At 43.7% G+C, this 23,411-nt stretch overlaps 1 protein-coding gene across 1 annotated transcript in view; it reads right to left on the reverse strand.

The window, feature by feature from the left end:
- Positions 1-1,754: 1,754 nt before the first annotated feature.
- LOC311132301 (SH3 domain and tetratricopeptide repeat-containing protein 1-like) overlaps positions 1,755-23,411 on the reverse strand; it is a gene marked incomplete at both ends in the record, with an annotated part of 35,520 nt that continues 13,863 nt past the window's right edge. The window contains 18 exons of the mRNA XM_084165538.1: positions 1,755-2,033; positions 2,448-2,644; positions 3,544-3,694; positions 3,837-3,959; positions 4,054-4,204; positions 4,325-4,505; positions 8,674-8,866; positions 9,055-9,115; positions 9,221-9,329; positions 9,589-10,968; positions 11,142-11,183; positions 11,308-11,438; positions 11,978-12,176; positions 12,457-12,533; positions 15,067-15,265; positions 16,582-16,725; positions 17,046-17,151; positions 22,543-22,673. Of these exons, the coding sequence (XP_084021664.1) occupies positions 1,755-2,033; positions 2,448-2,644; positions 3,544-3,694; positions 3,837-3,959; positions 4,054-4,204; positions 4,325-4,505; positions 8,674-8,866; positions 9,055-9,115; positions 9,221-9,329; positions 9,589-10,968; positions 11,142-11,183; positions 11,308-11,438; positions 11,978-12,176; positions 12,457-12,533; positions 15,067-15,265; positions 16,582-16,725; positions 17,046-17,151; positions 22,543-22,673 (3,854 nt within the window). The remainder of the gene's footprint in view (positions 2,034-2,447; positions 2,645-3,543; positions 3,695-3,836; positions 3,960-4,053; positions 4,205-4,324; positions 4,506-8,673; positions 8,867-9,054; positions 9,116-9,220; positions 9,330-9,588; positions 10,969-11,141; positions 11,184-11,307; positions 11,439-11,977; positions 12,177-12,456; positions 12,534-15,066; positions 15,266-16,581; positions 16,726-17,045; positions 17,152-22,542; positions 22,674-23,411) is intronic.

Genomic DNA, 23,411 nt, shown 5'->3' on the forward strand with positions numbered 1-23,411 from the left:
ACCCCTTTTAAGGACAATTTAAGGTGACCAGCCAGTACCGACATAATGGCAGATGTGGTTCTGTTTTTAGCACATACTTTTCTCTCTCTCTCTCTCTCTCTCTCTCTCTCTCTCTCTCTCTCTCTCTCTCTCTCTCTCTCTCTCTCTCTCTCACTCTCTCTCTCGCTCTCTCTCTCTCGCTCTCTCACTCTCTCTCTCCTGCTTTCTTTCTTTCTCTCTCTCTACTTGCCAAGGGGAATGAGCTAATACATGTTTGTTATGGTAGAGAAGTGAGTGTGTTCACCAAGTCATATGGGATGCATCCCAAATGGCACCCTATCCCCTATCCCCTATGGGCCCTGGTCAAAAGTAGTGCACTATATAGGGAATAGGGTGCCATTTGGGACGCATACATATTTCACCAACAGTGGGTATGTTTATTTGAAAACTCAATGTCAATCTCTCCTGGCACTTCTCGGAAACACTGGACCCCTTGTTCCAGTCACATGTATCCACTGTGCTGGCTGTTAATGGTGGAAGCAGTACTTGGTGATATTTTTACGATTCCTAAGCATACTTTAGATGTGTTATTCTTAGGATTAAAATATGGAATTGTTGCTGAAATTGTGATATTGCTGTACTGAAAATGCCACTCATTACAGAAAAGTAAGACTCAGCATTACTTTCTCTCTTTGTCTGTAACCACATTTTCAATAGTCATGCTTTCGAGACATATTTTGTTTACATAATTCCAATGCAGCATGTTGTTAATTTGGAAAGTCTTTGAAGTGTGATGCATTTGTGAGTCCACTGACAGATTTATCTATCTCTCCCTCCCTCTCTCTTTCTCTCTCCCTCTCCATCTCTTTCTCTCTCTCTTTCCTACACCATCTGGAGAAGGGAGACAAGCATTCCATCTGGCATGATTTTACCCAAGCACCCTCAACACTGCTCAAAGATTTAGGACTATTATAAGTTAGGGCCCAGAGTTTTTCCTTGCCAAGTGGTCAAAGGTCAGGAAAAACTCCTGGCCCCAGTTATGACAGACATTTTGAAGATGTTTGCAGAATTTATTTTAGCATGTAGATTTTTATAAAGACTGCATCATAGTGATTGTTTATTGCAAGAAACAGAGAACAATACAAAAAAGGCATTGGTGGCTCATCAGTTATGATTATAGGGGCTGGAGTTTTACTGACTAGAGAGCTGACCAGGATAAACTCAAGGCGCTTGTCATGGCTCTACGCTTCCCTTTAATGACATGGATATGATGAGAGGTCAGGGCAGGTATCCACAAAGTGTCTGATCTAGGATCAGTTTAGTCTTTTAGATAATAATGAATAAGATTATATGGACAGATCCTAGATTAGGACTCATTTGTGGAAAGCAGTTCACTCCACTATAAACTGCATCAACTGAACCTTAACACTCCCATTATCTTCTCTTGATTCTCATATTAATTTTATTAGCGATATGTCTTTCATGATTCATTCCTTTAACCAACACGACTTTAACTAATTTCAGGTCTTCAACTGAAGACAATTGTAGATATTCGGTCATTGCTGTATGATTATATAAGTGAAATTGTTCAGTACGGCACAGAACCCGAATTGGCAAAATCATATCAACACATCTCAACGGTTTAAAAATCTCAAAATTACATATGTACACTTCTTCAAACCAAACATATGACATCCACTTGGCACAATTTCCTCTGATACCCTTAACCTCTCCCTTCTTCTCCCTAGCTTCAAACCAAGATGGCGGTTTGGTGGTTACTTTGTTGTTGTTTCCTGAATGCTAACCCTATTCGACTTGTACTGTGACATACTACTGAAGTTCTGGTCGGGCGAGAGGTTGATGCGGCGTACGTTGAGGTCTGAGGCGAACGCTCGCGCTTTCTGGTAGAAGAAGAGCGAGAGCTCCCGGTCGACCAGAAAGTTGTGGTAGATCGAAGCCAATCGCGTGCAGAGCTGGAGCTGGGACTTCTTGTTGCCGAGATCCATGGCTGCTGCCAGCGCCAGGTGGTAGTACCCCGCGGCGTCGTAGGGGTCCTAAAGGTCAAAGGTGAAAGGTGAAAGGTTAGGGGTCAGGGTTTAGAGGTAAGATTGGATGGGGTCAGCGGAGGAATCGTTAAAGCTGTTTTGGTCCATGTGAGTCAAGCAGTTTTATGAGTGGGAGAATATGAACACAATGAAATGAAAAACTCATGCGTCTTCTTGGATCCTCTATGTTTTCCATGGTTGGGGTCAACTCCATCATGACATGGAATTTCTCCAAAGGAGTGTAATTCAAATCCTGTATTGACTGGAACTTAAGAAGGAATTGACTTCAACTACTCTCATGTACTCTTGTCAACCATCAGTTTAAAAATCAAAACCATTTGTATTTCTTTTAATTGTGTATTGAAAACCTAAAATGCAAAAAACAGTCTATGTATAACTGCCATTGTTTTCAGATTATTTTACCTTCAGGTCGTAGAAGATGATGTCCCCTAGCGTCTGATAGACTCTGACGTAGTACAGGGTTTCCTCATCAAACTCCAGGGGCGTGGGGCAGAGGGAGAGGGTCTTCAGGTAGTAGTGTTCAGCCAGTTCAAACTGACCCAGACAGTGGTACAGGGTAGCCAGACGGTGGAAGGCCACACGCTCGTTTAGACTATTTCCTATTTCAAAATATACAACCACAATTTCATTAGTTAGTATTTCTTCACAAAATGAGCTATAAACAGGCTGTGGACATTGCACTTGTTTTTTCTTCCCTGGCACTGATTCTGCTGATGACGGCTATTTTTCCGTTTTATTCTACCAAACTTAATTGAATTCATTATTGTAGGTTGCTGTGGATAAGAGGATCTGCTAATTGTAAATGCAAATTTCTCTAGGGAAATACAAGTAAGGACTAGCGGTGAATCCCAAACCACTCCCTCGACCCTACCAACTCGCTCAGAGGGCTGTCCATTGTCACGTGTTGCTGACGAAACTGAGGGTGACATCCAGAGAGTGGCGAGGGGAACAATAAACCCATCAACTTTGGGACACTCCTGACTTGAATGATGCAATTCACGTTCCACTAAAACGAGCATGAAATTCAAATGAACAATTCTTCTCTGCCGTTTTACAAGATATAAACCTCAGTAACAGTTAAACATTTCATTTGGGAGGTATTTCATATTTTGTGTCAAGTCTCGAAATCAGACATGAAAAAATTAATGTGGCAAATATTTATACACGCCTCTCCATTGTGTGAAATTGTGATAAACTCAAAAACAGCGAAGTGGAATCCCATAAGGCACGGTGCTATTTCTGAAGCCGGCAACGTTGCTGGCTCGGTCAAAGTGGCTATCGGAGGGTCTAATTAGGCCCTACACCCTCCATAAATTTCACTCCCTCAACTTTGGGACACTTGTGCATATGGCGGAGGCGCACGTTAACTCGCAAATGGAGGGCAGAGGGGCTAGGGGAAGGGGAAGGGGGTGATTTGGGATTCAGCCTAGGTCTGGGCTAAGTTAAGTCTGACATCTGGTGGCCATAGCTAGAATACACAGGCTCTGTTGTGTCTTACCCAGTGTAACACTGATGTCCAGGGCAGCCTGGGCGTACTCCACAGCCTCTCCATACAGCTTCAGTTGCAGTAGCAGCTCCACCAGCTTGTTAGACAGCCTCAGTCTGGCCTCTGCACTGCTGGTCCTCACAGCGATGGGCAGGGCACGGTCCTAGAGACACACACAGGGGAGATCACATACATGTACACACACAAAGACATTAGGTCACACACACATGTAAACATACACATGCATGCACACACACACACCCTCTGTCCTACCCAATAGAAGCAGTGTGTGTATGTGTGTGTACCCTATAGAAGCAGACAGCCTTCTCTCTCTCCTGGTTGCTGTTGAAGAAGACATCCCCTGCTGCCTCCAGCAGCTGTAGGATAAAGTGTGTGTCTCCTGTACTCAGGCCCACATCTTGGGCCACCTGGGAGGAATACAATAAGTCAATGTAACTCTGAGTCAATGCTGTGTGCTCTGTATAATAGAATAGAATAAAATACAGTAGAATAGGTTCTGACCTGTACATAGAGGTCCACCAGTTCGGTTTGGCCCAGCATGTGGTATATCTTCCCAGCCTGCAACCAGGCATATGCCTCCTTCTCCTTCCGGCCCAGGTCTATGAAGATACCCAGGCTACGTTTGGTGTAGTCCAGAGCAGACCGCCTAGCCCTGGACACAGAGATAGAAAGGAAGGGACAGAAATGTTATCATTTGCTGCCAACTAGAGACAGACAGACAGACAGACACATCTCACACACACACACACACCCGTGCCCTTTCCACACACACCTCTCTGTCTCCAGACTGAGGTATAGCTGGCTGATGGTCTCCAGCACCTCCCCCTCCTGTCCCCTGTCTCCCCGGGTCGCCAGTAGGGTCAGCTGATGTTCGTTGTAGATGATGCACTGAGCTGCGTCAGAACATACAGCTCCGTACAGGTGGCACAGACGCCGTGTCGCACTTAACTGGCCTGGGACACACATAACAGGGATGGATAGAGTCATGTCAACATAGCAACAGCATATACACTGAGTGTACAAAACATTAGGAACATTGATTTGCACGCACCCCCATCCCCCACAGGGATGCTGGCCCATGTTAACTCCAATGCTTCCCACAGTTGTCAAGTTGGCTGGATGTCCTTTGGGTGGTGGACCATTCTTGATACACATGGGAAACTGTTGAGTGTGAAAAATCCAGCAGCATTGAAGTTCTTGACATAAACCGGTGCGCCTGGCACCTACTACCATATCCCGTTCAAAGGCACTTAAATCTTTTGTGTTTCCCATTCACCCTCTGAATGGCAGACATACAGTGGGGGAAAAAAGTATTTAGTCAGCCACCAATTGTGCAAGTTATCCCACTTAAAAAGATGAGAGAGGCCTGTAATTTTCATCATAGGTACACGTCAACTATGACAGACAAAATGAGAAAAAAAAATCCAGAAAATCCCATTGTAGGATTTTTAATGAATTTATTTGCAAATTATGGTGGAAAATAAGTATTTGGTCAATAACAAAAGTTTCTCAATACTTTGTTATATACCCTTTGTTGGCAAGGACACAGGTCAAACGTTTTCTGTAAGTCTTCACAAGGTTTTCACACACTGTTGCTGGTATTTTGGCCCATTTCTCCATGCAGATCTCCTCTAGAGCAGTGATGTTTTGGGGCTGTCGCTGGGCAACACAGACTTTCAACTCCCTCCAAAGATTTTCTATGGGGTTGAGATCTGGAGACTGGCTAGGCCACTCCAGGACCTTGAAATGCTTCTTACGAAGCCACTCCTTCGTTGCCCGGGCGGTGTGTTTGGGATCATTGTCATGCTGAAAGACCCAGCCACGTTTAATCTTCAATGCCCTTGCTGATGGAAGGAGGTTTTCACTCAAAATCTCACGATACATGGCCCCATTCATTCTTTCCTTTACACGGATCAGTCGTCCTGGTCCCTTTGCAGAAAAACAGCCCCAAAGCATGATGTTTCCACCCCCATGCTTCACAGTAGGTATGGTGTTCTTTGGATGCAACTCAGCATTCTTTGTCCTCCAAACACGACGAGTTGGGTTTTTACCAAAAAGTTCTATTTTGGTTTCATCTGACCATATGACATTCTCCCAATCCTCTTCTGGATCATCCAAATGCACTCTAGCAAACTTCAGACGGGCCTGGACATGTACTGGCTTAAGCAGGGGGACACGTCTGGCACTGCAGGATTTGAGTCCCTGGCGGCGTAGTGTGTTACTGATGGTAGGCTTTGTTACTTTGGTCCCAGCTCTCTGCAGGTCATTCACTAGGTCCCCCCGTGTGGTTCTGGGATTTTTGCTCACCGTTCTTGTGATCATTTTGACCCCACGGGGTGAGATCTTGCGTGGAGCCCCAGATCGAGGGAGATTATCAGTGGTCTTGTATGTCTTCCATTTCCTAATAATTGCTCCCACAGTTGATTTCTTCAAACCAAGCTGCTTACCTATTGCAGATTCAGTCTTCCCAGCCTGGTGCAGGTCTACAATTTTGTTTCTGGTGTCCTTTGACAGCTCTTTGGTCTTGGCCATAGTGGAGTTTGGAGTGTGACTGTTTGAGGTTGTGGACAGGTGTCTTTTATACTGATAACAAGTTCAAACAGGTGCCATTAATACAGGTAACGAGTGGAGGACAGAGGAGCCTCTTAAAGAAGAAGATACAGGTCTGTGAGAGGCAGAAATCTTGCTTGTTTGTAGGTGACCAAATACTTATTTTCCACCATAATTTGCAAATAAATTCATTAAAAATCCTTCAATGTGATTTTCTGGATTTTTTTTTCTCAATTTGTCTGTCATAGTTGACGTGTACCTATGATGAAAATTACAGGCCTCTCTCATCTTTTTAAGTGGGAGAACTTGCACAATTGGTGGCTGACTAAATACTTTTTTCCCCCACTGTACACAATTCATGTCTCAATTGTCACAAGGCTTAAAAATCTTTCTTCAACCTGACTCCTCCCCTTCATCTACACTGATTGAAATGGATTTAACAAGTGACATCAATAAGGGATCATAGCTTTCACCTGGTCAGTCTATGTCAAGGAAAGAGCTGGTGTTCATAATGTTTTGTACACTCAGTGTATATGTGACCAAAGGTGATTCAAACCTCAAAACATATTTGGGGATGAATCAGGAATCCTGCAAGTCGAATTAATTTCACATGTACGTACAGTGCATTCGGAAAGTATTCAGACCCCTTGACATTTTCCACATTTTGTTACGTTACAGCCTTATTGTAAAATTGATTCAATAGTTTTTTCCCCTCATAATGACGACGCAAAAACTGTTTACTGTATATTATATTCACATAAGTATACAGACCCTTTCCTCAGTACTTTGTTGAAGCACCTTTGGCAGCGATTACAGCCTTGAGTCTTCTTGGGTATGACGCTACAAGCTTGGCACACCAGTATTTGGAGAGTTTCTCCCATTCTTCTCTGCAGATCCTCTCAAGCTCTGTCAGGTTGGATGGGGAGCGTCGCTGCACAGCTATTTCAGGTCTCTCCAGAAATGTTAGATCGGGTTCAAGTCCGGGCTCTGGCTGGGCTACTCAAGGACATTCAGAGACTTGTCCCGAAGCCACTCCTGCGTTGTCTTGGCTGTGTGCTTAGGGTCGTTGTTCTGTTGGAAGGTGAACCTTTGCCCCAGTCTGAGGTCCTGAGCGCTCTGGAGCAGGTTTTCATCATGGATCTCTCTGTACTTTGCTCCATTCATCTTTCCCTCGATCCAGACTAGTCTCCCTGCCACTGAAAAACATCCCCACAGCATGATGCTGCCACCACCATGCTTCACCGTAGGGATAGTATCAGGTTTCCTCCAGACGTAACACTTGGCATTCAGGCCAAAGAGTTCAATCTTGGTTTCATCAGACCAGAGAATCTTGTTTCTCATGGTCTGAGAGTCTTTTAGGTGCCTTTTGGCAAACTCCAAGCGGGCTGTCATGTGCCTTTTACTGAGGAGTGGCTTCCATCTGGCCACTCTACCATAAAGGCATGATTGGTGGAGTGCTGCAGAGATGGTGGTCCTTCTGGAAGGTTCTCCCATCTCCACAAAGGAACTCTGGAGCTCTGTCAGAGTGACCATCAGGTTCTTGGTCATCTCCTTGACCAAGGCCCTTCTCCCGCGATTGCTCAGTTTGGCCGGGCGGCCAAGAATGATGGAGGCCACTGTGTTCTTTGGGACCGTCAATGCAGCAAAACATTTTTGGTACCATTCCCCAGATCTCTGCCTCAACACAAACCTGTCTCGGAGCTCTACGGACAATTCCTTTGACCTCATGGCTTGGTTTTTTCTCTGAGATGCACTGTCAACCTTATATAGACAGGTGTGTGCCTTTCCAAATCATGTCCAATCAATTGAATTTACCACAGGTGGACTCCAATTAAGTTGTAGAAACATCTCATGATGAACAATGGAAACAGGATGCACCAGAGCTCAATTTCGAGTCTCATAGCAAAGGGTCTGAATAATTATGTAAGTAAGGTATTTCTGTATTTATTTTTAATAAATGTGCAAAAAAATCTAAAAACCTGTTTTCTCTTTGTCATTATGGGGCATTGTGTGTAGACTGAAGAGGAAAACTATATATTTAATCAATTTTAGAATACTCTACCCACTACTGTCAGACTGTATAATAACTCTAGCTCTTAAATGGTTTTCCCAAAAAGTATATTTTTTACAATCACATTTTAATATTTCAATTTCCATCATGAAAAATGTCCTGTAATGTTTCAAGTGTTCTGCATTCTATTTATGTCATGTATTATGAGTTATATATTTCAAATGAGTGTTTTGCAATTATTAGTAATGTAAATTCTGCATTTCTTCAGTTTTATCTGTGAGCAAGAATAAACAAACTCAAACTCAATACGGCTGTAACGTAACAATATGTGGAAAAAGTGAAGGAGTCTGAATACTTTCCGTTTTCAGGATGCGCAGCCAAGGGACCCCATACCTCACACTGTTGTTTCAGCAGTGTACCATAAGTGTGTGTTTGCATGAATGTGTGTGTTCGTGTGTGTTCCTATGCGCACGTGCGTGCGTGTGGTGTGTGTAAGTTGACCACTTCTATGCGTAACACACTCACACTGAGAAAAGGAGGTAAGCAGTAAAAACACTTACTGTCTAAATGGTTTGACTTGATGGCCATCAGCAGAGCCCACTCAAAGTAGATCTTCCCTCTTTCCAGGAGTCTCTGGTTCACACAGTGCTGTCCCAGCTCCAGCAGCACTGTTATAAAGTTCACCTCATGCTCCTCTCCACCCAGCTCTGAGAACAGCGCCACGGCTTCCGTGAGGTGCCCCTCCGCCAGACCCTTGAATTGAATTAAATTTTGGGTGAAATGATATATACATCTAGCAAGATGTGCATTTGATCCCAGAGGATATCACTAGAAAACATCAATTAAAACACTTATTTCCAAAGTGGTCCTTGATGGTAAAACAAACAATATATCGAATGTAAAAGACAAGAAGTTACAAAACAAAAACATGATATAAATACCTTAGCCCCAGCCTTCAGACACAGAATCCCCAGGTTAGCCTGCACGACTGCCCAGTTGGCCCTGAGAGAAGGGTTTATTTTACAATAAAAGAAACATTATATAGTATCAATAGCAGAATTATTTGATACAATGTTCACATTTTAAACACACAAGAATGATCATTACCTGTCTTCGAACTCCTCACACACATTAATGGCCGCCTGGTAGCTCTCTGCCGCCCTCCGCAGGTCTCCCGTGCATCGAAGTGCCACACCCCTCATGTTGTGGACCAATCCTTAATAATTCAATTTATAAATAATAATAAATAATATAATTATCCAAAGCGACTTACAGTCATGCGTGCATACATTTTTTTTTTGTGTATGGGTGGTCCCGGGGATCGAACCCACTACCTTAGCGTTACAAGCGCCGTGCTCTACCAGCTGAGCTACAGAGGACCACTTTATCAATCGATATCTGCATTAAATTGGGAAATTTGTCATACAGCCAGGGTACAAACATACAACAGATATAATCATAAGATAAATAGCAACCTTCCTGTTGGGTAGTGCAGTGTTCTGGCATGGAGGCCAGCACTGAGTCGAGGACGTCTAGAGATACCTCCGGTTGGCTGTTACAGATGTGCAGCCAGGCTAGCCACACGAGGGTGCTGTTGCGTTCAGGGCTGCTAGTGGCGCCCAATGATGATGACGGCCCGCAATGATGGTCTATGAGAGTGTGCATGGAGCATACTGCGCGTCCTAGCATCCTGTGTTTCTGAAACAGCTGGGATAGGCAAAGTGTGAGTGCCTGGCTTAGAGTGTGGTCGCCATTGCCACCGACTCCATCTAATTCCCAAGTGAAAGAGAGCGACCGGCTCAGATACGGAGCCACTTGAGCAGGAATGGCGACTTCCTGCTTCCGGATCCCATAGAGTCTGGCTGTGTTCTCCAGCACTAGCCCCATTCCACTCAGACAATTGGCTAGCCTAGCGGACGGATGCATTGTGGCTCTCCTGGCTGAGCTGACACAGAGGTGGGGGAGGGAGAGCTGGCTGTACAGTCTCCCCAGGCTCAGGTAGCCGTGACTGGGCGTGACGCTCCGGACACCTGGGGGCTCCGCCGAGAGAACCAGAAGCCTCTCCAAGAACGGCACGGCGTCCGTCCCCTCGCCTCGCCTCCAGTGGAGCTTTGCTAGAAGGAAACAAGCGCGTGCTTCGGCCATCTTGTTATGAGCGAGAACCGCCTTCTTCAGGATGAACTTGAGGACTTCAGAGTCTTTCTCTACAGTAGAGACGCAGTCAGGGATACCCATGAGCAATGCAGCAATCCGCTCTGACAGAGCAAAGTACTTCTCTGTGTTTTTTTGCATGAGATAGATCACAGCTAGGTTAACGTAGATGCTAGCTAGCATTAGCATGTCCATGAATCCGTCTCGAGGGATACTGAGGGCCTCCTCGAAGTAGACGCGAGCCTGGGAGAATTTTGAGCTTCCCGAACAGAGTTTCCCCAAAAGCAAACAGAGGCGGCTCTGCGACCAATGGAGACGCTTCTTCCTGGCCATTTCCCTGGCAATGCCTAAGTATGCAACCAATTCGTCAATGTTGTCCGAGTGGCCGTTGAATGTGGCGAGGAGCAGTTCCGGGGATTGTCCGTAGAGGGTGCCAAAATCTGGCTTGTAGTCAGAGCCGTCCAGGAAGGATAGAAGAGGAAGGAGTTTCTCTTGGTTGGTGGGGGTGCCTTCCTCTACTGGGTGGATGGTGAAGTGAGACCCACTGGGTAATATAGTCTTAGAAGACTCACTGTGGTCCTCCAGAGTTCCGTTTGTAGTCACAGTCGCACAAGGCACTTTCTCCTTCACTTCTTGTAGAATCTCTTCTATCTTCCTCTTTAGTTCTGCTTGGTGGTGAGCGTCCATGTTTCCTTGGGAACCATCTGTAAGACATTAGATGAAGATGATTATTTATGATGTTGTTGACATGTGGGAGGAGACAGAACATTTTAATTATTTGAATCGTTTTTTAGGTTGAGAAGGAAAACAATATACTACTCAAACCCAACTGTCCAGGCTGTGCTATTTGTACAAAGCAAACAATAAATACGCCTACTTTGAGTTAGTTCCTTTGGAGAATCCTGTTGATCAATCAGATCTGGAATAAAAGGGATAATTCATGAATCAATATCATAACTGACCGTCTTTACACAGTAAGGAGTCTTAGAGAGCTGTTCATCACCAACAAAATGAGCCTGCACATTTCTCAATTTCTGTCTCACCAAGTTTGTAGACGGATCCAACATCATTCTGGGAGATTTTCTTCAGCAAGGCAATAGTTTCTTCTTTGATCTGCTCTTCTCTCAGGTTAAAAAACAACCTTTCTTCTTTGTCTAGGAATATGTCCGCCGACCTAAAAGTGGATTGATTAAGCAAAAATAGGTAGAATAATAACACTTTTTAAAAGGAACGCGAGGACCTACTATGTGGGTTTGAACATCTAATTTGTCATGGCTCTGAAAGCATTGTCCACAGTGTGCATTTACTGTAATACAGTGATAGAGATGTATAACATTTTACATTTTAGTCATTTAGCAGATGCTCTTATCCAGAGCGACTTAGAGGTTAGTGAGTGCATACATTTTTTCATTCTGGCCCCCCGTGGGAATCGAACCCACAACCCTGGCGTTGCAAGTGCCATGCTCTACCAATTGAGCTACAGGAGGCCACTACATACACTAGATGGCTGATATCATTGTGCTGCATAGTTGCCGGGATGCCAATGACCATTCTAGTGTTCTATTTAATTCTATGAATATATGACTACTGTATACATGATGAAACATCATGATGCAGTTCATCAAAATATAACTCATCAGAATGATACACTTACAAAGGATATTGGCTGATTGATTGAATGATTGATTGATATAACTCAGCAGATACACTTACTCACGAAGGGTATCATCAGCTGGCTTGACCAGTGTTGTCCTCACCAGTCCCACCTCTCCTGTCCTCTCCAGCCTGCCAGTGAACCACTCGAAGCACGACACCAACAGGCCTACAATGATGATGCGATCACCCTGCTCCAGGCTCAGCTCATCTGGCCCTCCGGCGTCATACTCCACAGTGGCAACGCAGGAGCCTGTGGCTAGCATGGGGAGAGGAGGATAGGGAGAGGGAAGGATGGAATTTGAATTTTAGGGTTGGTTTAGAATTCCCCCACTAGTTGGTTTAGAATTCCCCCAATAATTCTAATTCTATGGGAAAGAGACGGGACAGAGGAGACCTTAGAACTAAGATATGTCTAGGAAAGTCTAGAATTATCCTACAGATGGGAGAATGGGAACTCAATGAAGAATACTACAGAACTAGATTACATTGATTTACTGTGTAGAAATCTGTACATTGATGGAATGTGAACTGCTTACCAAACTGGCAGAGGAAGTCACATGCTGGCTTGCCACTACCAACTAAGATGTTCTCCGCACAGGATTTCAAGAACCATCTTTAGGGAGTGAAATAATATGAAGTGTTTATTTCCAAAATGCGATACAGTGGGGGAAAAAAATATTTAGTCAGCCACCAATTGTGCAAGTTCTCCCACTTAAAAAGATGAGAGAGGCCTGTAATGTTCATCATAGGTACACATCAACTATGACAGACAAATAGAGATGAAAAAATCCAGAAAAACACACTGTAGGATTTTTTATGAATTTATTTGCAAATTATGGTGAAAAATAAGTATTTGGTCACCTACAAACAAGCAAGATTTCTGGCTCTCACAGACCTGTAACTTCTTCTTTAAGAGGCTCCTCTATCCTCCACTTGTTACCTGTATTAATGGCACCTATTTGAACTTGTTATCAGTATAAAAGACACCTGTCCACAACCTCAAACAGTCACACTCCAAACTCCACTATGGCCAAGACCAAAGAGCTGTCAAAGGACACCAGAAACAAAATTGTAGACCTGCACCAGGCTGGGAAGACTGAATCTGCAATAGGTAAGCAACTTGGTTTGAAGAAATCAACTGTGGGAGCAATTATTAGGAAATGGAAGACATACAAGACCACTGATAATCTCCCTCGATCTGGGGCTCCACGCAAGATTTCACCCCGTGGGGTCAAAATGATCACAAGAACGGTGAGCAAAAATCCCAGAACCACACGGGGGGACCTAGTGAATGACCTGCAGAGAGCTGGGACCAAAGTAACAAAGCCTACCATCAGTAACACACTACGCCGCCAGGGACTCAAATCCTGCAGTGCCAGACGTGTCCCCCTGCTAAAGCCAGTACATGTCCAGGCCCGTCTGAAGTTTGCTAGAGTGCATTTGGATGATCCAGAAGAGGATTGGGAGAATGTCATATGGTCAGATGAAACCAAAATAGAACTTTTTGGTAAAAACTCAACTCGTCGTGTTTGGAGGACAAAGAATGCTGAGTTGCATCCAAAGAACACCATACCTACTGTGAAGCATGGGGGTGGAAACATCATGCTTTGGGGCTGTTTTTCTGCAAAGGGACCAGGACGACTGATCCTTGTAAAGGAAAGAATGAATGGGGCCATGTATCGTGAGATTTTGAGTGAAAACCTCCTTCCATCAGCAAGGGCATTGAAGATGAAACGTGGCTGGGTCTTTCAGCATGACAATGATCCCAAACACACCGCCCGGGCAACGAAGGAGTGGCTTCGTAAGAAGCATTTCAAGGTCCTGGAGTAGCCTAGCCAGTCTCCAGATCTCAACCCCATAGAAAATCTTTGGAGGGAGTTGAATGTCTGTGTTGCCCAGCGACAGCCCCAAAACATCACTGCTCTAGAGGAGATCTGCATGGAGGAATGGGCCAAAATACCAGCAACAGTGTGTGAAAACCTTGTGAAGACTTACAGAAAACGTTTGACCTGTGTCATTGCCAACAAAGGGTATATAACAAAGTATTGAGAAACTTTTGTTATTGACCAAATACTTATTTTCCACCATAATTTGCAAATAAATTCATTAAAAATCCTACAATGTGATTTTCTGGATTTTTTTTCCTCATTTTGTCTGTCATAGTTGACGTGTACCTATGATGAAAATTACAGGCCTCTCTCATATTTTTAAGTGGGAGAACTTGCACAATTGGTGGCTGACTAAATACTTTTTTCCCCCACTGTATATCAATTTTCAAAAATGTTGGTAAATTAGCTTTTATTGTTTAAAGAACTTATGAAAGATATTGGTGTGTTTTTTCACTATTTAATCATGGCATTGGGTTGTTTAAAATCTATCACTTGATGGTTTCATTTCAGAAAACAAATAATTATATTGTTTTGCAAAATGCTACATATCTGCCTCCCTCTCAGAGAAATAAGCAGTGCTGCTAGGTTTAACACAGTCAAATGTAATAATTAACTACATTTTTTATAAAGAACTGTACAGATGTTACATTTGTCACATCAATATTTTAAAAAAGTTTTTTGGGGTTGGTGGCACCTTAATTGGGGAGGACGGGCTCATGGTAATGGCCGGAGCGGCATAGTTTGAATGGTATCAAATACATCAAACACATGGTTTCCATGTGTTTGATGCCATTCCATTGGCTCCGTTCCAGCCATTATTATGAACCGTCCTCCCCTCAGCAGCCTCCACTGAATTAACTACAGTAATATGAGATCTGTATGTAAAACATTTACATTTAACATTTTAGTCCTTTAGCAGATGCTCTTATCCAGAGTGACTTAATGTTAGTGCATTCATCTTAAGATATCTAGGTGAGCCAACCACATATCACAGTCAAATATAAAGGATACAAACATTATTTTCCAGCTAAACAATGGATATATAGTGTTTTGCAAAGAAACACATTTTAATACACATCTGAGAACAGTAATATTTTACACATACATGAAGATACCCATAAGCAATAATTGCTGATGAAAAAACACAATGTGAAAAATTGGTGGATATAGCGTTTTGGATATAAACTATTCATATATATATATTTATATTGCAGAATATTAACAATGGTGAAATTATATATTTTATATTTTACTGACTGGTGGAAGGGTATGACGGGCTCCAGGGCTGGTTTGGGCTTGGTCCCCCGGGCTCCATCCCCCAGGGAGAGTACAGTCCACCCCGACCCCAAGAACGGGGGCTCGAACAGGGCTATGTCCCCCTGCTCCAGGTAGAGGTCACTACCAGAGGTGGAGCTGTCAAACATCTGGGTGGAACTGCAGCTGGCGAAGAAGGAACCTAAGAGAGGGGGAGAGATTTGGTAATATTTTATTTTAAGAGCTTCTAGGAATGTATAACATTGTACCTAATATCGGATAACATCCTAGCTAGCAAATTTGGTTCCTGGGAAGTTGTGTGAATGTACGTTTTTGGTTTCCCATTGGTTCTGGGAACAAAGCCATACGTTTCCTGACCGGTAAAAATACACGTTTTTTTAACGTTTCGCCTGTTCTGGGAACATACATTTTTAGGTTGCAGGAAGGTTCTGAGAACATTTGACTATGGTTCCCTAAATGTTTTCCTGCGAGGTTTTATTAACGTTCTGAGAATGGAAATTATAGGTTATTTGAAAGTAATTAAATAACGTTTTGAGAACATGTTTGAATAAGAACTTTGATAAAACTGCTAGCTTAAGTTAACTCCTAGTACCGATATAAATTAATTTGCTTAGACATTAATCATGCAAACATTTCTTTTTATTTTGGCACGCCGTCAGTGAGATTCAAACCTATGATCTTCTGTTCTCTATTCATGGAATTAGTCCACTGCGGCACAAGGATGGAGCTAGCATGCTGTGTTTTTTGTTTTACTCATACAAAGCTGTTCATTTTAGTCTATTCAAACAGACCCCATTTCAAAGGAAACAAGCACATTGAGATCAGGTGTGGCCAATTAGTGGGTGCGGCCAACATACCTGAACACAATTAACAAGATGGAGGCTTGAGAGAGTTTTGTTGATGCTGCGAACAAATTGTATATGTTTTTAAATAACATTCTTAGAATGTTCTTTGAACGCTACTAATGTTTTCTTGTGTTTTTTTACGGAAAGTTTCCTTCATGTTCTGAGAACATTAGTTTAAATAGAACCATGAGGAAACCTGCAGAAAACGTTATGCATAAGTACTGAAATTCCCACATAAGAAACATATGGTCCTCAGAACGTTATGTGGTAGCTGGGTATCCTGCACCATTCCCAGAACATTGTGGGAAGGTTGTATGGAAAATAACCATAGGACAACCACGCTTTCAGAAACATATGGTTTTCAGAACGTTATGCGATAGCTGGGATACCTGTAGCATCTTATAACACTATAAGCTTATTTTTATGTGTTTGATGCCATTCCATTGGCTCCGTTCCAGCCATCTTTGGTATGATTCGACTGGGGATCGAAGTCCCAACCTTCCAATCTCAGGTTGGACACTAACCATAAGGCCACTGAGTTGGTCAACAACAATGCACATTGTAAAGATAGAAAAAAGCTGTCAAAGTCAGACATCTTCATGTTAAAACTCCCTGCAACATTTTAGGCATGAGTAGAGAGTTAGAGAGTTACCCTCTTGCATGAGGATGCCTTTGTACATGAGGTTGAGAGTCTCCTCTTGGATAGAGATCTCTATGCCCACGTCCTTCTCGTCCATAGAGCTCAACCAGAAGTCCTGGTCTAGGAGCAGGTTCTCCATGCAATGACCCAGAAAACCTGGGGAACAGAGGTCAGAGGTTAGAGGTCAATAGGTCAGAGGTCAGCCAGAAGTCCTGGTCCAGCAGCAGGTTCTCCATACACTGGCATAGGAAGCCCGGACAACAGAGGTCAACAGGTCGTTAGTGAGGAAACTGTTATTTAAAGTCCTATTCGAGTTGGAATTTACGTAGTATTTGTTAAGAAATTATGTAGCTAGTACTTTCATGTTCTAAGAAAATATAACACATTTGATTTGAACATCCAAGTATCCTCTTATCCCATACAAACAGAGTTTGTTGTTCTGTAGTTTCCCTATTCTGTGTGTTTATAATACATACCCATTGTGTAATACGTGGTGAACTTCCATATCTCTTCGAATGTTTTGAATGCGACTAATATGACGTTTTCTTCACTGTTGATGGAGACCAGCCTGGCAGAGAGTTCCTTAAGAACGGGAGAGGAAAACAGAGGAGAGGTTGTACATGAGATGTTGATTCATTTAAACCTGTTTGGTCAATATTAAGCAATGTAATCTGTGATTAAGATACTTACTGGTATTCAATATGAACAATCACAAACTGATAACAAAACCATTTAAAGGGATACTTCGGGATCTACTTCCCCAGAATCAGATGAACTTGTGGATACCATTTTTATGTCTCTGTGTCCAGTATGAAGGAAGTTAGAGGTAGTTTTGCAAGCCAATGCTATCTAGTGTTAGCACAATGTCTGGAAGTCTATGTAGCGGTAAAGCAGGTGATAACAAATCTGCAGATATGCCACGACCATACATAATGCATTCCTTCTATTCACTATAACTTTACACACTTGCGATAATTCCACAAAAGCTGTGAGAATGCATGTTGACAAAGTGGGGTGTGACTGTGCAATGCTGAGAACAGTATCATAGCGAATGCTGTTTAGCAGAACATATAGATTACTGCTGTACATATAGATTACTCTTGAAAATACATCTTACCTCAACAAGACTAACCTAAATGTTCAGAAAGATCCAAGATGGCATAGCAGTGCAGTCGTGTCCTCTGTGTGTGTCCGTGTAAATAGCCAGTTTTTTGTATTTTTTTGTACATATTTCCCTAGCACACTTTTCATCCTTCTACTAAATATGCTTTCCTGCAACCCATCTCACTCAATGTGGAACGGATTCTATTATTGACTTACCTTTTATCTAGAATCTCCAGTTGAAACTAGCTAGCCAGCTAACTAGCTACTTGCTATTAGCCACCGTTAGCGGTTTTCACCCAGAACATCGGATTTTCTGCCGGAATAACTGAATCAATGGACATTAACACCGGATCGCAACTAGCTAGCCGCAACCGAATGGATGTTGCTGTTTGCTAATCACCACTGCCCCCGAAGCAAGCACCAGTTAGCCTTGAGCTAGCCTCGAGCCAGGCCCATATCCCGGCTATCTACCTCTCTGTCTACCGGACGGGAGTAGCCAGCTAACTAGCTACTTGCTATTAGCCACCGTTAGCTGTCTTTCACCATTGTCTGTGGCCTGCACTACCTACCAGCCAGCTCTAGCCTGGACTATTATCGGCCAGTCTGCACTGTCTGCACAGCGCGTTATCGACCCAGAACATATCGGTTTTTCTGCCGGAATCACTAAATCACTGGACCTTTAACTCCGGATCATCGCAACTAGCTAGCTGCAACCAAATGGATGTTGTTGTTGGCTAATCAGCCTTGAGCTAGCCTCGAGTCAGGCCCATCTCCCGGCTATCTACCTCTCTGTCAACCGGACGGGACCTCCTAGAGTCGACATGGAGCCCCGCCGATCCATCATGACTGGTCTGCTGACGTAATCGTCTGTGGTTTCAACAGGCTTCCTGTTGCGACGACCACGAAGATCCATCTGCTAGCCCCGGCCCGCTAGCACACGCAAACAACAGCCGTGCTTCCTGCTAGCCTGTGCTGTAGCACCAATTCGAACTGCTCTCGGACTCACATATTGCTGTTCACTGGACCTTATGATCACTCAGCTGCACAGCTGATGCCTGCTGGACTGTTCCTTTACACGATACCCTGTCCTGTTTATCTGTTTAGCCTCAGCCCAAACTTTTATCGCCATTACCAGTTGTTGTCTTAGCTCTCTCGAATAACACCTGTGATTGCTTTATGCCTCTCTCCCATGTCAATATGCCTTGCCTATTGCTGTTCCAGTTAGTTCTTATTATACAATTTCACTGTAAAGCCCCAAGTCCCTCTCAAACTGCCTCAAATAGCTCCTTTGTTCCACCCCCCATACACGCGGAGACCGGCTCAATCGGTGCCTCCAGTGATGCTATCGCTTTCATTGTTACCCAACGCTTAGGTTTACCTCCACTGTACTCATATCCTTCCATATCCTTGTCTGTACATAATGCCCTGAATCTATTCTACAACGCCCGGAAATCTGCCCCCTTTACTCTCTTCTCTGTACCCAACGCACTAGAAGACCAGTTCTTAAAGCCTTTAGCCGTATCCTTATTCTAGTCCTCCTCTGTTCCTCTGGTGATGTAGAGGTTAACCCAGGCCCTGCAGCCCCCAGTATCACTCCTACTCCCCAGGAGCTATCATTAATTGACTTCTGTAACCGTAAAAGCATTGTTTTTTTGCATATTAACATCAGAAGCCTCCTCCCTAAGTTTGAGTTATTCACTGTGTTAGCACACTCCGCCAACCCTGATGTTCTAGCAGTGTCTGAATCCTGGCTTAGGAAGGCCACCAAAAAGGCCCCAACTACAACATTTTCCGTCTAGATAGAACTACCAAAGGGGGTGGAGTTGCAATCTACTGTAGAGATAGCCTGCAGAGCTCTATCATACTATCCAGGTCTGTGCCCAAACAGTTTGAGCTCCTACTTCTAAAAATCCACCTTTCCAGAAATACATCTCTCACTGTTGTCACTTGCTACAGACCCCCCTTAGCCCCCAGCTGTGCCCTGGACACCATATGTGAATTGATTGCCCCCCATCTATCCTCAGAGTTCGTACTGCTTGGTGACCTAAACTGGGATATGCTTAACACCCCGGCCATCCTACAATCCAAACTAGATGCCCTCAATCTCACACAAATTATCAAGGAACCTAGCAGGTATAACCCTAAATCCGTAAACATGGCCACCCTTATAGATATCCTCCTGACTAACTTACCCTCTAAATACACCTCCTCTGTCTTCAACCAGGATCTCAGCGATCACTGCCTTATTGCCTGTGTCTGTAATGGGTCCGCGGTCAAACGACCACCCCTCATCACTGTCAAACGCTCCCTAAAACACTTTAGCGAGCAGGCCTTCCTAATTGACCTGGCCCAGGTATCCTGGATGGATATCGATCTCATTCCGTCAATAGAGGATGCCTGGTTGTTCTTTAAAAGTGCTTTCCTCTCTATCTTAAATAAGCATGCCCCATTCAAAAGATTCTGAACTAAGAACAGATATAGCCCCTGGTTCTCCTCAGACTTGACTGCCCTTGACCAGCACAAAAACATCCTGTGGCGTACTGCATTAGCATCGAATAGCCCCCGCGATATGCAACTTTTCAGGGAAGTTAGGAACCAATATACACAAGCAGTTAGGAAAGCAAAGGCTAGCTTTCAAACATAAATTTGCATCCTGTAGCACTAACTCAAAAAAAGTTTTGGGACACTGTAAAGTCCATGGAGAATAAGAGCACCTCCTCCCAGCTGCCCACTGCACTGAGGCTAGGAAACACTATCACCACCGATAAATCTACAATAATCGAGAATTTCAACAAGCATTTTGCTACGGCTGGCCATGCTTTCCACCTGGCTACCACTACCCCGGTCACCAGCTCTGCACCCTCCGCTGCAACTTGCCCATGCCCCCTCCCCTGCTTCTCCTTCACACAAATTCAGACAGCTGATGTTCTGAAAGAGCTGCAAAATCTGGACCCCTACAAATCATCTGGGCTAGACAATCTGGACCCTTTCTTTCTAAAATTAGCCGCCGAAATTGTCGCAACCCCTATTACTAGCCTGTTCAACCTCTCTTTCGTAACGTCTGAGATCCCCAAAGACTGTTACAGACCTATATCCATCCTGCCCTGCCTTTCGAAAGTTTTTGAAAGCCAAGTTAACAAACAGATCACCGACCATTTTGAATCACACCGTACCTTCTCCGCTATGCAATCCGGTTTCCGAGCTGGTCATGGGTGCACCTCAGCCACGCTCAAGGTCCTAAACGATATTATAACCGCGATCGATAAAAGACAGTACTGTGCAGCCGTCTTCATCGACCTGGCCAAGGCTTTCGACTCTGTCAACCACTGCATTCTTATTGGCAGACTAAATAGCCTTGGTTTCTCAAATGACTGCCTCGCCTGGTTCACCAACTACTTCTCAGATAGAGTTCAATGTGTCAAATCGGAGGGCCTGTTGTCTGGACCTATGGCAGTCTCTATGGGGGTGCCACAGGGTTCAATTCTTGGGCCGACTCTTTTCTCTGTGTATATCAATGATGTCGCTCTTGCTGCCGGTGATTCTCAGATCCACCTCTACGCAGACGACACCATTTTGTATACATCTGGCCCTTCATTGGACACTGTGTTAACAAACCTCCAAACAAGCTTCAATGCCATAAAACACTCCTTCCGTAGCCTCCAACTGCTCTTAAACACTAGTAAAACTAAATGCATGCTCTTCAATCGAACGCTGCTGGCACCCACCCGACTAGAATCACTACTCTCGACGGGTCTGACCTAGAGTATGTGGACAACTACAAATACTTAGGTGTCTGACTAGACTGTAAACTCTCCTTCCAGACTCACATTAAGCATCTCCAATCCAAAGTTAAATCTAGAATCGGCTTCCTATTTCGCAACAAAGCCTCCTTCACTCATGCTGCCAAACATGCCCTTGTAAAACTGACTATCCTACCGATCCTTGACTTCGGCGATGTCATTTACAAAATAGCCTCCAACACTCTACTCAGCAAATTGGATGTAGTCTATCACAGTGCCATCCGTTTTGTCACCAAAGCCCCATATACTACCCACCATTGTGACCTGTACGCTCTTGTTGGCTGGTCCTCACTACATATTCGTCGCCAAACCCACTGGCTCCAGGCCATCTATAAATCACTGCTAGGCAAATCCCCGCCTTATCTTAGCTCATTGTTCACCATAGCAACACCCACCCGTAGTATGCGCTCCAGCAGGTATATCTCACTGGTCATCCCCAAAGCCAACACCTCCTTTGGCCGCCATTCCTTCCAGTTCTCTGCTGCCAATGACTGGAACGAATTGCAAAAATCTCTGAAGCTGGAGACTCTTATCTCCCTCACTAACTTTAAGCATCAGTTGTCAGAGCACATTACCGATCACTGCACCTGTACACAGCCCATCTGAAATTAGCCCACCCAACTACCTCATCCCCATATTGTTATTTATTTTGCTCATTTGCACCCCAGTATCTCTATTTGCACATCATATCTTGCACATCTATCATTCCAGTGTTAATACTAATTGTAATTATTTTGCACTATAGCCTATTTATTGCCTTACCTCCATAACTTGCTACATTTGCACACACTGTATATATATATTTTCTGTTGTATTTTTGACTTTATGTTTTGTTTTGTAAGTCGCTCTGGATAAGAGCGTCTGCTAAATGATGTAAATGTAAATGTAAATGTTTTACCCCATATGTAACATATGTTGTTGTTTTTATCGCACTGCTTTGCTTTATCTTGGCCAGGTCGCAGTTGTAAATGAGAACTTGTTCTCAACTGGCTTACCTGGTTAGATAAAGGTGAAATAAAATACATTTAAAAAACCTGGACACATAAAGGTTGAATAAAGAGGGTCATACTGTGAAGAGAGCGTTGACCTCCGTGCTGTCGGCCTCCAAGAGGCGGAGTTTCCCCCGCAGCACTTCCTGAGATCCCTCGTCTGCAGGGTGCCTGTCGGGCCCCTCCACGAAGGCCAGCAACATGGGTAGAGCTGGAACACAACGTGAAAGGAACACAATATGATACAACACTATATCTATAAAAATTATAAGGACCCAATACGACACAACACCATGTAGGCAGGAAGCCTGTCCAGCAGCATGGGCAACGCTACAACAATCTGATACATCTGAAATGGCCCCCTATTCTTTATACAGTATAGTGCACTACTGTTGACCAAGACCCATAGTGTGTGTGTCTGTGTGTGTGTTTGTGTGTCAGTCTGCTCCTTTGCGATGGGCTTTGAGTACTTTTAAAATACAATTTGTTATAATTTACTCCAGTCAATATCGGACTCTAACCCCAATCTAAGGACACATTACATCTCCATTATAGTCTATGACAAGCTGAGTATGAGCAATTCTTCTCTAGTTAATGTTTTGTAGGAAAGAAGTGGTGACAGAGATACTCAGGTGACTCAATAATAAAACAATAACATTGTGTTTTAAAACACCATGCTGAGGTAACTAACATCCACATTCCACAATTATAGCCTAGTCTAGTCTATAACATCCAAAGGTAGGTCAAAAGATTAGGTTAAGATTTGCCATAGTTAGAGACTCAAAACTCTAATAAATAATGTCAATATGCTGACCGGTATAGTACTAATACTTTATCCTCAATTTTGCTTTACTTCCTATTTCTTTATTAATTGAGGGCTATTTTGGAGCCTACCATATCACTGGTCTGGTGACATTGTGACTGACTGACAGTGTGACTGACCTACAGA

This window comes from Coregonus lavaretus (assembly GCF_964263955.1).
Source record: "Coregonus lavaretus genome assembly, chromosome: 7".
Lineage (NCBI taxonomy): Eukaryota > Metazoa > Chordata > Actinopteri > Salmoniformes > Salmonidae > Coregonus > Coregonus lavaretus.